The 13895-nt window shown below is 51.4% G+C and overlaps 1 protein-coding gene across 1 annotated transcript in view; it reads left to right on the forward strand.

The window, feature by feature from the left end:
• Positions 1–11337, forward strand: part of LOC132805533 (carbonic anhydrase 14-like) — a 25620-nt gene extending 14283 nt beyond the window's left edge. The window contains exons 5-9 of the mRNA XM_060820643.1: positions 1–25; positions 1900–1966; positions 6431–6588; positions 9264–9390; positions 11267–11337. The exon at positions 1–25 is cut by the window's left edge and continues 71 nt beyond it. Of these exons, the coding sequence (XP_060676626.1) occupies positions 1–25; positions 1900–1966; positions 6431–6588; positions 9264–9390; positions 11267–11337 (448 nt within the window). The remainder of the gene's footprint in view (positions 26–1899; positions 1967–6430; positions 6589–9263; positions 9391–11266) is intronic.
• Positions 11338–13895: the final 2558 nt, after the last annotated feature.

The following is a 13895-nucleotide window of genomic DNA, read 5'->3' on the forward strand; positions in this document are numbered from 1 at the left end:
CCTGGTCCTGGGAATTCGGATGGAGGTGAGGTACTTGATCAGAATGGAGATCCTGTATGTAAACATTTCGGGGTAACGGCGTCGTTCCAACATCTGCCCAGTAGGTGGCGCCACAGTTTGAAGTCTGGCCCTTGTTGATTGGTTAGAGGCAGCTTCTATTTTATAGCAACGAGAGTGAACACAGTCTGATCCAAAAACAGAGTCTTGTTTTCTCATCCACCAAACCCAAACAGCATGGAAACACAGACCCTAAATTAATCTAGTCCCATTTGCCAGCATTTGGCCCACATCCCTCCAAATTTTTCCTATTCATGTCCCCATCCAGATGCCTTTTAAATGTTGCAATCGTACCAGCCTCCACCACTTCCTCTGGCAGCTCATTCCATACACGTACCACCCTCTGCGTGAAAAAGTTGCCCCTTATATCTTCCCCCTCACCCTAAACCTCTGCCCTCTAGTTCTGGACTCCCTTACCCCAGGGAAAAGACCTTGTCTATTTACCCTATCCGTGCCCCTCATGATTTTATAAACCTCTATAAGGTCACCCCTCAGCCTCTGACGCTCCAGAGAAAGCAGCCCCGGCCTGTTCAGCCTCTCCCTGTAGCTCAAACCCTCCAACCTTTGTAAATCTTTTCTGCACCCTTTCAAGTTTCCCAACATCCTTCCTCCAGCAGGGAGGCCAGAATTGAACGCAGTATTCCATAAGCCGCCTCACCAACGTCCTTTCATTTGTACATGGGAGATGGGCACTGCTGCATTAATTGCCCTGTCCCTAGTTGCCCCTTGAGAAGGTGGGGGTGAGTGGCTTCTTGAACCACTGCAGTCCGTGTGCTGTGGGTTGACCCTTAATTCCAGGATTCTGACCCAGCCACACTGAAGGAACGGCGATATATTTCCAAGTCGGGACAGTGTGCAGCTCCGAAGGGAACTTATAGAGGGTGGTGTTCCCATGTACCCGCTGCCCCTGTCCTTCCCAATGGTAGTCTATGTAGGTTTGGAACGTGGATGATGTTTTTTAACCTCCTGGACTAGGGATTGTGAGACAAACTATTTTTACTGATGATGTGGAGGAGCTGGTGATGGATTGGAGCATGCAAAATTAAAAATCTCACAACAGCAGGTTATCGTCCAACAGGTCTATTTGGAAGCACACTAGCTTTCGGAGCGTCACTCCTTCATCAGGTGGTTGTGTGGAGTATAAACATATTCTCCACAATCACCTGATCAAGGAATGGCAACTGTCCGTGTGGAGTTTGCACATTCTCCCGCATGTCTGCGTGGGTTTCCTCCGGGTGCTCTGGTTTCCTCCCACACCCCAAAGGGTTAAGGTGAATTGGCCGTGCTAAATTGCCCCATCGTGCTAGGTGTATTAGTCAGAGAATATGTTTATACTCCACACAACCACCCAATGAAGGAGCTGTGCTCCGAAAGCTAGTGCTTCCAAATAAACCTGTTGGACTATAACCTGGTGTTGTGTGATTTTTAACTTTATTTCATTACTGAATTTGGAGGTTAGATTCCCTGCAGAGTGGAAACAGGCCCTTCAGCCCAACAAGTCCACACTGGCCCTCCGAAGAGTAACCCACCCATTCCCATTCCCATCTGACTAATACAGCCTCGCAGGATGGGGCAATTTAGCACGGCCAATTCACCTTAACCCTTTGGGGTGTGGGAGGAAGCCAGAGCACCTGAAGGAAACCCACGCAGACATGGGGGAGAATGTGCAAACTCCACACACAGACAGTTGCTGAAGGGCCTGTTTCCATGTTATAGGGAATCTAAACATACCCCAGCAAGTCGTGACACAAAGTCATTTAGCAGCTAGACCTGCGGCCGTTACAAATTAAGGTGTTTCACAAAGGCCAGACTAACACGTACGTTATTTTGTATTGTATATAGGTCGGACAGGATATAAACCCAGCTTATGAAAATATCCTGAGGTACCTGGACTCTATAGCACATGCAGGTAAGACATCAGGAAAGATTCAGGATTGAGGCAGACCATGAACCAGATCCTCGCTATTCATCCTGTAGTCATAAAGTCACCAGGATGTACAGCACAGAAACAGGCCCTTCACTCATAGAGACATAGAGATGTACAGCACAGAAACAGGCCCTTCACTCATAGAGACATAGAGATGTACAGCACAGAAACAGGCCCTTCACCCATAGAGTCATAGAGATGTACAGCACAGAGACAGGCCCTTCACCCATAGAGACATAGAGATGTACAGCACAGAAACAGACCCTTCAGTCCAACTCGTCCATGCCGACCAGATATCCTAAATTAATCCAGTCCCATTTGCCAGCACTTGGCCCATATCCCTCCAAACCCTTCCTATTCATGTCCCCATCCAGATGCCTTTTAAATGTTGTCATTGTACCAGCCTCCACCACTTCCTCTGGCAGCTCGTTCCATACACGTACCACCCTCTGTGTGAAAAAGTTGCCCTATAGGTCCCTTTTAAATCTTTCCCCTCTCATCCTAAACCCATGCCCTCTGATTTTGGACTCTCCTTCTCTGGGGAAAAGATGCTGTTTGTTCACCCTATCCACGCCCCTCATGATTTTATCAGCCTCCATAACCAGTCAGACCTACATTGTGGTGGGCAAAACTATTGGAGAGGATCCTGAGAGACAGGTTTTATTGTTACTTGGAAAAGCGTAGTTTGATTAGAGATACTCAGCAAGGCTTTGTGAGGGGCAGGTCATGCCTCACGAACCTTATTGAATTCTTTGAGGATGTGACAAAACACATTGATGAAGGTCGAGCAGTGGATGTGGAGTACCTGGACTTTAGCAAGGTGTTCAATAAGGTTCTCTATAGTAGGCTCATTCAGAAAATAAGGAGGCTTGGGATACAGTGTCTGAATGTCTTGATACAGAATTGGCTGGCCCATAGGAGACAGAGGGCGGTGGTAGATGGAAACTATTCAGCCTGGAGCTTGGTGACCACAGTGATGTTCCACAAGGGATCGGCTCTGGGACCTCTGCTCTTTGTGATTTTTATAAATGACTTGGGTGAGGAAGCGAAAGGCTGGGTGAGTACGATGACACGAAGGTTGGTGGATTTGTGGATAGTCTGGAGGGCCGTTGTGGGTTGCAACGGGACATTGACAGGATACAGAACTCGGCTGATAATTGGCAGCTGGAGTTCAGCCTGGAAAAGTGTGAAGTGATTCATTTTGGAAAGTCGAATTTGAATGCAGAATACAGGGTTAAAGGCAGGATTCTCGGCAGTGTGGAGGAACAGAGGGATCTTGGGGTCCATGTCCTCCAGAGTTGCAACCCAAGTTGATAGGGTTATGAAGAAGGCATACAGTATGTTGGCTTTCATTAGCCGGTTGAGTTTAAAGGGCAAGGGCTTATGCTGCAGCTCTATAAAACCCTGGTTAGACCACACTTGGAATATTGTGTTCAGTCCTGGATGCCTCATTATAGGAAGGATGTGGAAGCTTTAGAGAGGGTGCAGAGGAGATTCACCAGGATGCGGCCTGGACTGGAGGGCAGGTCTTATGAAGGAAGGTTAAGGGAGCTAGGGCTTTTCTCATTGGATGAGGAGTGACTTGGTAGAGGTGTACAAGGTGATTACAGCCATAGATAGAGTGGATAGCCAGAGACTTTTTTTCCAATGGTGGAGATGTCTATCATGAGGGGATATAATTTTAAGGTGATTGGAGGAAGGTTTAGGGGAAATGTCAGATTTTTTACACAGAGCGTGGTGGGTGTGTGGAATACACTGCCAGCAGTGATAGTAGAGTCAGGTACATTTGGGCACTTGGATAGGCACATGGATGATAGTACAATGAAGGGAATGTAGGTTAGTCTGATCTGAGAGTGGGATAAAAGACCAGCACATCAAGGGCTGAAGGGCCTGTACTGTGCTGTACTGTTCTATGTTGTATAAAATCACTCCTCAGCCTCCGACGCTCCAGGGAAAACAGCACCAGCCTCTTCAGCCTCTATAGCTCAGACCCTCCAACCCTGGCAACGTCCTTATAAACGTTTTCAGGTTGAACAACACGTTTCCTTTAGGGAGACCAGAACTGAATGCCGTATTCCAAAAGTGGCCTCTTGCTGACCTGGAAGGGCAGATGGGGGGATGCCAGACGGAGATCTCCCCACTGGCAATGTAGCACTCCCTCAGTACTGGGACTGGATGTGCCGGATAACAGGCTCCTGAGCAGGGGGGGGGGATCCTGTACCCATGTAACTCAAAGGGGGAATGGGTAAAGAGAGAGTGCGGCCCACCCTCAAATAGAAACAGGAGCAACAGGACGCCATTCAGCCCCTCCAGCCTGCTGCACACTCGCTACGAATATGGCTCATCTGACATTCCTCCCATCCACTTTCTCCCCGTAGCCCTTGATTCCCCGACTCATCAAGAATCAACAGTCCTAAATATCCACACGGTCTCTGCACCCCATCACCCCACAGCGCTCTGTGGCAAGGTTCCATTCCCCCCTTGGGGCGACTGTCTGTGTAGAGCTTACACATCCCCTCTCTTCCCCGTGTCTGCGTGGGTTCCTTCCGGGTGCTCCGGTTTCCTCCCACAGTCCAAGGATGTGCAGGTTAGGGTGGATCGGCCATGCCAAATTGTCCCATAGTGCCCAGGGATGTGCAGGTTAGGGTGGATTGGCCATGCTAAATTGTCCCATAGTGCCCAGGGATGTGCAGGTTAGGGTGGATTGGCCATGCTAAATTGTCCCATAGTGCCCAGAGATATGCAGGTTAGGGTGGATTGGCCATGCTAAATTGTCCCATAGTGCCCAGGGATGTGCAGGTTAGGGTGGATTGGCCATGCTAAATTGTCCCGTAGTGCCCAGGGATGTGCAGGTTAGGGTGGATTGGCTATGCTAAATTGTCCCATCGTCCCCAGGGATGTGCAGGTTAGGGTGGATTGGCCATGCTAAATTGTCCCATAGTGCCCAGAGATATGCAGGTTAGGGTGGATTGGCCAGCTAAATTGTCCCATAGTGCCCAGGGATGTGCAGGTTAGGGTAAATTGGCCATGCTAAATTGTCCCGTAGTTCCCAGGGATGTGCAGGTTAGGGTGGATTGACCATGCTAAATTGTCCCATAGTGCCCAGGGATGTGCAGGTTAGGGTGGATTGGCCATGCTAAAGTGTCCCATAGTGCTCAGGGATGTGCAGGTTAGGGTAGATTGGCCATGCTAAATTGTCCCATAGTGCCCAGGGATGTGCAGGTTAGGGTAGATTGACCATGCTAAATTGTCCCATAGTGCCCAGGGATGTGCAGGTTAGGGTGGATTGGCCATGCTAAAGTGTCCCATAGTGCCCAGGGATGTGCAGGTTAGGGTAGATTGGCCATGCTAAATTGTCCCATAGTGCCCAGGGATGTGCAGGTTAGGGTGGATTGGCCATGCTAAATTGTCCCATAGTGCCCAGGGATGTGCAGGTTAGGGTGGATTGGCCATGCTAAAGTGTCCCATAGTGCCCAGGGATGTGCAGGTTAGGGTGGATTGGCCATGCTAAAGTGTCCCATAGTGCCCAGGGATGTGCAGGTTAGGGTAGATTGACCATGCTAAATTGTCCCATAGTGCCCAGGGATGTGCAGGTTAGGGTGGATTGGCTATGCTAAAGTGTCCCATAGTGCTCAGGGATGTGCAGGTTAGGGTAGATTGGCCATGCTAAAGTGTCCCATAGTGCTCAGGGATGTGCAGGTTAGGGTAGATTGGCCATGCTAAATTGTCCCATAGTGCCCAGGGATGTGCAGGTTAGGGTGGATTGGCCATGCTAAATTGTCCCATAGTGCCCAGGGATGTGCAGGTTAGGGTGGATTGGCTATGGGAACTGCAGGGATAGGGTCGGGGTCTGGGTCTGGGTGGGATGTTCTTTGGGGAGGGCCGGTGTGGAATCGACGGGACGAAGGGTCTGCTTCCACACTGTCGGGATTCTACATTTCCATGATGGTGTTCCAAAGATATCCAACGCTGTTCCCATGGCGTTGAGAGGGGAAAGATTGAAAAGGGACCTCAGGCAGCATTTTCATGCAGAGGGTGGTTTGTGTATGGAATGGGGCTGCGTGTATGGGCGAAAGTTGTTACCATGACAACATTTAACAGATGTTTGAAGAGGTACTTGGATGGGAATGGTTTTGAGCGATTCGGGCTAAAAGCAGGAAAATTGGACCTGTTAGGTTTGGGAATCCTGGACGAGTTGGGCCGAAGGGTCTTGTTTTTGTGCTGTATGAGAGAAGGAATTCCTCTTCCATCTGAGACTGTTTCTGAACTCTTCCACAAAGGGGGAGAGAGAGAGAGACATCTTCTTAACCTTGACCCTCAAGAATCCTCAGTGAGATCGCCTCCCTCTCTCTCTCTCTCTCTTCGAAACTCCAGTGAGTAGAGGACCAACTTGTTCTAGCGATTGCTCATCAGACTCAGTCGCTCCTCCTGTTCTTCTGTTCCCAGGTCAAGAGGTCACGATTCCTTCCTTCGACCTTCAGTCGCTCTTCCCCAAGCAGTTGGACAAGTATTTCACGTACAGTGGCTCACTCACCACCCCACCTTGCTTCCAGTCTGTCCAGTGGATTGTCTTCCATCAGCCAGTGCGGCTCTCCCAGTCCCAGGTAAGGGTCAGCTATTGGCAGTGCAGCACGTACGGCCAGTTCCAAAGAATATCCGTGTCATTCCAGAGGTGTCCACGAGCCACTTCCTCACTGTGGGGGAAATAGCACCCCAAGAGGAGAGGTGGGGGTGTGGGGGTGTGTGGAATCTCAAGTAGCGTCCAAAGACAGACTGATGTCTAGTGGTGGTGGGGGCCGAGACCCCAAGCTAAAGGGAGGGGAAGTCTTGTGATGTTATCGCGGAGCGTTTAATCTAGAGAGGGAACAGGATTCGCTGGAAAAGCTCAGCAGATCTGTGGAGAGAAATCAGATTCACATTTACAGGTGCAGTGACCCTTCCTCAGAACTGGTGGTTTTTATGCGGAACGTAGGGTGCGGGGAAGGGGCTAAGGAGAACAAAGCGAGAGAGCAGTTGGGAAAACAGAGGAGTGGGTAACCATCATCCTAGGAGAAGGAATAGCTCCGAACGGGGACCATTAGTTATCCGTGTTATCACATTTGCCCCATGTCTGGTGGTGTCGCGGTGGCTGTGGTGAGCGCCGATGCCTCACGGTGCCAGGGATCTGGGTTCAATCCCCATCTCAGGCAATTGTCTGTGTGGAGTTTGCACATTCTCTCTGTGTCTGTGTGGGTTTCCTCTGAGTGCTCCAGTTTCCTCCCACAGTCCAAAGATGCGCATGTTAGGGTGGATTGGCCGTGCTAAATTGTTCTGTAGTGTCCAGGGATTTGCAGGTTAGGGTGGATTGGCCATGCTAAATTGTCCCATAGTGTCCAGGGATGTGCAGGTTAGAGTGGATTGGCCATGTTAAATTATCCCATTGTGCCCAGGGATGTGCAGGTTAGGGTGGGTTGGCCATGCTAAATTGTCCCATAATGCCCAGGGATGTGCAGGTTAGGGTGGGTTGGCCGTGCTAAATTGTCCCGTAGTGCCCAGGGATGTGCAGATTAGGTGCATTACTCAGGAGTCTGGTTGGGTTAGTCTTCAGAGGGTCGGTATGGACTTGTTGGGCCGAAGGGCCTGTTTCCACACTGTAGGGAATCTATGATTCGACATGGTCTGCTATTGTACATCCCATCAAAAAGCGATCTGGTGCCCTTTAAGGAGGGACACAGTTGTCCATACTTGGTGGGGCCTACACGTGACTCCAGACCTACAGCCGGGTGCTTGACTCTTAACTCTTCACAGATAAGGCACGGGCCCAGCCAATGAGGTGAGCAGATTAAAAATACTCATCACGGGTTCAATTCCGGCCAGGGTACCCCCCGGTATAGGATTCAAATTCACCGAATGGATCCTGGAATTGGTCTCCGTGACAACCATCATCGATAAAGCAAAAACAAAACACATTGGGGCGGTGTGGGGTCACTCATGGGAGAAGGGCATCTGCCATCCTCAACCCTCGCCCACACGCGACTCCAGACCCCACACCCAGAGACGGGCATCAGCAAAGCCCCCTAGGGGTCAAAGGGCAACATTGCCAGCGATGCCCCACCTCCTGAAAGGATTGAGCAAACTCCCGGGGAACTGTTTAACATAGAACATAGAAAAATACAGCGCAGTACAGGCCCTTCGGCCCTCGATGTTGCGCCGATCCAAGCCCACCTAACCTACGCTAGCCCACTATCCTCCATATGCCTATCCAATGCCCGTTTAAATGCCCATAAAGAGGGAGAGTCCACCACTGCTACTGGCAGGGCATTCCATGAACTCACGACTCGCTGAGTAAAGAATCTACCCCTAACATCTGTCCTATACCTACCTCCCCTTAATTTAAAGCTATGCCCCCTCGTAATAGCTGACTCCATACGTGGAAAAAGGTTCTCATGGTCAACCCTATCTAAACCCCTAATCATCTTGTACACCTCTATCAAGTCACCCCTAAACCTTCTTTTCTCCAATGAAAACAGCCCCAAGTGCCTCAGCCTTTCCTCATACGATCTTCCTACCATACCAGGCAACATCCTGGTAAACCTCCTCTGCACCCGTTCCAGTGCCTCCACGTCCTTCCTATAGTACAGCGACCAAAACTGCACACAATACTCCAGATGCGATCGCACCAGAGTCTTATACAACTGCAACATGACCTCAGGACTCTGGAACTCAATTCCTCTACCAATAAAAGCCAGTACACCATATGCCTTCTTCACAGCACTGTTTACCTGGGAGGCAACTTTCAGAGATCTGTGTACATGGACACCAAGATCCCTCTGCTCATCCACACTACCAAGTATCAGACCATTAGCCCAGTACCCCATCTTCTTGTTACCCTTACCAAAGTGAATCACTTCACATTTAGCGACATTGAACTCCATTAGCCACCTTTCTGCCCAGCTCTGCAGCTTTTCTATATCCCGCTGTAACCTGCCACATCCTTCCTCACTGTCAACAACTCCACCGACTTTACTCGAACCCAACCTGGATACCAAGGTGGCAGGACGGAGGGTGGGGTTGGGGATGTGGGGGGTGGCGGAGGGGGGGAGGTGTAAGGGGCCTAATTTTGATGGTTCTGACTCTAGAGATGCTTGAGGCTTCTCTGAGGGACAAGATGATTATTACCTCGTAATCCGCTGGATCCACGAGACAGAGAGGGTCACTGGCGACTCTATTGGCTGGAAACCAGGCCGGAACCAGGCGCTAGAGAAATTCAACCCTTCATCTTCTCCCCATTCTCCCACAGTTTGTGGCCTTGAAGAGCAAGTTGTTCAGCACAGGCCCCGACGCCACTCGGAAGCAACCGTTAGTGAATAACTTTCGAAAAGCACAGCCCCTCAACGACAGAAAGATCAGAGCTTCCTTCTCATTGGGTGAGTGATGACATGATCCAGTGGATTTCTGATCAGATCATTGGCTTGGGTTACTGGGTAGCACCCTTCATTGGCAGGCTGTCACAAGTCTTCAAGTGGGCAGAGAGGCATCAGTGATGAGGGACAGGCGCTGTCGGAGGGTCAGTGCTGACGGAGTGGGCGCTGTTGGAGGGTCAGTGCTGAGGGAGCGGGCACTATCGGAGGGTTAGTGCTGAGGGAGCGGGCACTATCGGAGGGTTAGTGCTGAGGGAGCGGGCACTGTGGGAGGGTCAGTGCTGATGGAGTGGGCGCTGTCGGAGGGTCAGTGCCGAGGGAGCGGGCTCTGTTGGAGGGTCAGTGCTGAGGGTGAGGGCGCTGTGGGAGGGTTAGTGCTGAGGGAGCGGGCTCTGTTGGAGGGTCAGTGCTGAGGGTGAGGGCGCTGTGGGAGGGTTAGTGCTGAGGGAGCGGGCACTGTCGGAGGGTCAGTGCTGAGGGAGCAGGCACTGTGGGAGGGTCAGCGCTGAGGGAGTGGGCACTGTGGGAGGGTCAGCGCTGAGGGAGGGGGCGCTGTGGGAGGGTCAGTGCTGAGGGAGTGGACACTGTGGGAGGGTCAGTGCTGAGGGAGGGGGCACTGTGGGAGGGTCAGTGCTGAGGGAGTGGACACTGTGGGAGGGTCAGTGCTGAGGGAGGGGGCACTGTGGGAGGGTCAGTGCTAAGGGAGTGGGTGCTGTCAGAGGGTCAGTGCTGAGGGAGTGGGTGCTGTGGGAGGGTCAGTGCTGAGGGAGGGGGCGCTGTGGGAGGGTCAGCGCTGAGGGAGCCACACTTTGGTCTCCTCACTTGAGGAAGGATGTTGAGGCACTGGAGGCAGTTGAGTGGAGGGTCACCAGCAGGATTCCACGGATGAAAGGCTGTCGTCTGAGCAGCTGTTGAATACCTTCGGCCTATACTCCGTGCTGCCTTCACGAGCCAGAACATTGAGTGTAAGGATTAGGACGTCAGGCTCCAGACTGTACAAGACCTTGGTGGGGCCAGTGTCATAGAGATGTCCAGCACGGAAACAGACCCTTCGATCCAACCCGTCCATGCCGACCAGATATCCCAACCCATTCTAGTCCCACCTGCCAGCACCCGGCCCATATCCCTCCAAACCCTTCCTATTCATATACCCATCCAGATGCCTTTTAAATGCCATAATTGTACCAGCCTCCACCACTTCCTCTGACAGCTCATTCCATACCCGTACCACCCTCTGTGTGAAAAAGTTGCTGCTTTTATGCCTTTCTCCTCTCACCTTTAGCCTATGCCCTTTCAGTGGCTCAGTGGTTAGCACTTGTGCCTCACAGCGCCAGGGACCCAGGTTCGATTCCACCCTCGGGGGCAACTGTCTGTGTGGAGTTTGCACTTTCTCCCCCCTTCCCACTGGTTTCCTCCAGGTGCTCCGGTTTCCTCCCACAGTCCAAAGATGCGCAGGTTAGAGTGGATTGGCCATGGGAAATTGTCCCATAGTGCCCAGGGATGTGCAGATTAGGGTGGATTGGCCATGCTAAATTGTCCCGTAGTGCCCAGGGATGTGCAAGTTAGATGGGTTCGCCTTGGGTAGGGTAGTGGAGGTGGGTCTGGATGGGGTGATCACCAGAAGGTTGGTGTGCACTTGAGTGGCCTACTCCCACACGGTCGGGATTCTATGAAACATCGGAACAGGCCCTCGAAGGGCTGAATTGTCTACTCCTGCTCCTTACTGGGCTGCTTAACCATAGCAAATAGTATCCGGGAGAAAAATGCCAATGATCCAGTTATTTTCAGAACGCGGTTGGTGGGATCTTGCTGAGTCCAGACTGGATGCGGAGGTACTGTGGGATTCCGGGCAGGACTGACGCTGTTCTGTTCACCCCTTCAGGTTGGGCCGTTAACTTCCGAAGGGCCATGCGTAGCTTTCTGAAAGCCCTAACGTCAAAGGTCTATCAGTAAACCACAACCTCCCCTCCAATCCCATTCCCCACCCACCCTCGACTTTGAACCTCTCAACGGTTACTCTGTCATGGCCGTGAAACGAGGAGAGCACTTTGTGGCCCACCGCCAATGATCCACACAGCAGCAGCCATCTCCCGGCCCCTCCCCCGGGCTCCGGTTTCTCTGAGGGAAGTCTCCCTGATCCCGTCAACCTGCCCGCATGCCCCTCTCCCCCGCCCCATCTTTCGGGGGAATATAAAAAGCAGAAAACGCCGCTGGGATGGGACTCTGCAGGAGGAGATTCCATCGCGGGACTCGTAACCGCTCGCTCGGCACGCGTCCCCCTCGCTGAGGCGAAGCCGCAGTGACGACAATTCCGCGTGCAGGCAGGTCCCGCCCGTTTCCCTGGGGCTGAGGCATTTCGACCGGGGGGGGGGAAGGAATCACGGCCAACGTCCGTCTCCTCCAGAGACGTGGGGGCTCTGGGCTGCCTTCGATGGAACTTGGAAGTTCGACGTGGAAGGAACAACCCTCATCTCGCCCTGAGGCCTTTCAGCAACCGACCGTGTTAAATCCAGCTTCAGTCACAGAACACAGGACATAGGGAACGGGGAGCAGGAGTAGGCCGTCTGGCCCCCTTGAGTCTGTTCCGCCATTCAATCAGATCATGGACCCAGCTCCACTTACCCACCCTCTCACCGTAACCCTCAATCCCTCCAAACTTGATCTTTTGTCTTAAAAGCATTCAATGGGGTAGCCCGAACTGGGTGGGGAATCCTACAAATTCCCAACTTTCTGGGTGAAGAGGTTCCTCCTCAGCTCAGTCTGAAATCTGCTTCCCCCCCCCTTACTTTTGAGGTCAAAGCCCCCACCCCCCTCGTTCTAGTTTCACCCTCCAGCAGGAACACCCTCCCTGTTTCGATCTTATCCAGTCCCTTCATCATTTTATAAGATCCCCCCTCATTCATCTGAATTCCAATGAGTGCAGTCCCAGTCTATTTTTTATTTGGAATTTCCACCACGATATCTTAAACTAATCCGGAGTCCATTTGTCAACCTCTGGCCCATATCCCTCCAAACGCTTCCCATTCATATTCCCATCCAGATGCCTTTTAAATGTTGCAATTGTACCAGCCTCCACCACTTCCTCTGGCAGCTCATTCCACACACGAACCACCCTCTGTGTGAAAAAGTTGCCCCTTAGGTCTCTTTTCCCCTCTCACCCTAAACCTATGCCCTTCTGGTTCTGGACTCCCCTGCCCCAGGGAAAAGACTTTGCCTGTTTAGCCTATCCCATGTCCCTTATGATTTTATAAACCCCTATAAGGTCACCCCCTCAGCCTCCGACGCTCCAGGGAAAACAGCCCCAGCCTCTCCCTGTAGCTCAAACCTTCCAACCCTGCCTTTTAAATGCTGTAATGGTACCAGCCTCCAGCACTTCCTCTGGCAGCTCGTTCCATACATGCACCACCCTCTGCGTGAGTTATACCTTTTTAAAATCTTTCCCCTCTCACCGTAAGCCTATACTCACCTGTTTCGGACTCCCCTACCCTGGGGAAAAGAACTTGACGATATATTGATGGCCCCTTAGCGTGGAGCCTCTCATCTTCTCCATACTGCATGTGAAGGCCTGTTCCACCTCTCCTGCTAGTTGTCAGCTGTCTGTTCTGGTATCAGCCTCATAAATCTTGGCACCTCTCTCCAGTACGGCTGTGACAATGGGAAGACCAGAACTGTGCAGCACACCGGTATTTTATGACACACATAATCTGATGCCCGCCAATTGCCACAGAAACACAAATAAAAGCTCATGTGAAAACAGTGCGAGGGGTCCAAGTTTGTCTTTTGTCCCCTCGTCCAGGTCTCGAGACTTTCTGGCCTTCAGCATCGGCAGTTCCCCTTGAGGACTGAGCAGGGGCAGATTTGCATTGCTGTAGCACCTCTGCCCAAAGGCGCTCCTGCTACCTAACAGAGCAGGGAGAAAGCTGGGGAAACAGTCCTCAGGAAATCGTTCTTACAGAGGGGAGGTGCAGACACAAGTCGAATGGCTGCGCTGTGGTTATTCTGGAAAGTTTAGGAGCTTTTGAAATACTTGAACCCGACAACTCATGTTGTACAGGAAGTTGGTGAGGTCTCTTTAGGAGTAAAGTGCCCAGTTCTGGTCGCCCAGTTCCAGGAAGGATATTATTAAAGCTGGAGAAAGTTCAGAAGAGATTTACCAGGATGTTGCTGGGAATGGAAGGCCTGAGTTACAAAAGGTAGGCTGGGATTTTGTCAGAGAGAGAGAGACTGAGTGTGAGAGAGTGAGTGAGAGAAAAAACAAGAGAACGAAAGACAGAATGAGAGAGAGGGAGGACGAGAACAAAAGAGATAGAATGAGAAAATAAGAGAGAAAACGAATCAGTCAGACAGACAGAGATGTTACTGAAACATGTTCCCCCTCATCAGGACCAACACAAGAATACCAAATTCCAAACCATCAAAATTTACACTATCAGGAAGATAAAGATGCTGATTGGTTGGTAAGTTGACTCTGATTGGCCGGGCTGCTGACACAACAAAAGCAATGATCAAGC

The sequence above is a fragment of the Hemiscyllium ocellatum genome, chromosome 50 (assembly GCF_020745735.1).
Source record: "Hemiscyllium ocellatum isolate sHemOce1 chromosome 50, sHemOce1.pat.X.cur, whole genome shotgun sequence".
Classification (NCBI taxonomy): domain Eukaryota; kingdom Metazoa; phylum Chordata; class Chondrichthyes; order Orectolobiformes; family Hemiscylliidae; genus Hemiscyllium; species Hemiscyllium ocellatum.